This window comes from Oryx dammah, unplaced genomic scaffold, assembly GCF_014754425.2.
Source record: "Oryx dammah isolate SB20612 unplaced genomic scaffold, SCBI_Odam_1.1 HiC_scaffold_27, whole genome shotgun sequence".
In the NCBI taxonomy this organism is placed as follows: Eukaryota; Metazoa; Chordata; class Mammalia; order Artiodactyla; family Bovidae; genus Oryx; species Oryx dammah.
In genome coordinates, this window is record NW_024070211.1 from 2,746,576 (window position 1) to 2,746,929 (window position 354).

General features: G+C 66.4%; 1 protein-coding gene across 1 annotated transcript in view; it reads right to left on the reverse strand.

Annotated features, from left to right (window-relative positions):
* Positions 1-321: 321 nt before the first annotated feature.
* LOC120854481 (aflatoxin B1 aldehyde reductase member 2-like) overlaps positions 322-354 on the reverse strand; it is a 28,250-nt gene continuing 28,217 nt past the window's right edge. Inside the window, exon 4 of the mRNA XM_040228498.1 lies at positions 322-348. Within this exon, the coding sequence (XP_040084432.1) occupies positions 322-348 (27 nt within the window). The remainder of the gene's footprint in view (positions 349-354) is intronic.

Below are 354 nucleotides of genomic sequence, written 5' to 3' on the forward strand. Positions count from 1 at the left end.
TCCCAGCTGGAGACATCCCTCAAGCGACTGCAGTGCCCCCGAGTGGACCTGTTTTACCTGCACCTGCCAGACCACAGCACCCCTGTGGAAGAGACGCTGAGCGCCTGCCACCAGCTGCACCAGGAGGTGAGGGCAGCCCCCCACTCCCCACCCTGGCCTGTCGGTGCCCAGAGAGCAGAGGCTCCAGGGCTGTCCCGGAGCAGAGCAGGGGACTGACCCCACGCCCAGGGTCCCAGTCTGGGACTGGCCTTCTGGGCTGCGGGGGAGTCTGACCGTGGCCTCTCCCCCGCAGGGCAAGTTTGTGGAACTTGGCCTCTCCAACTATGCCGCCTGGGAGGTGGCTGAGATCTGTAC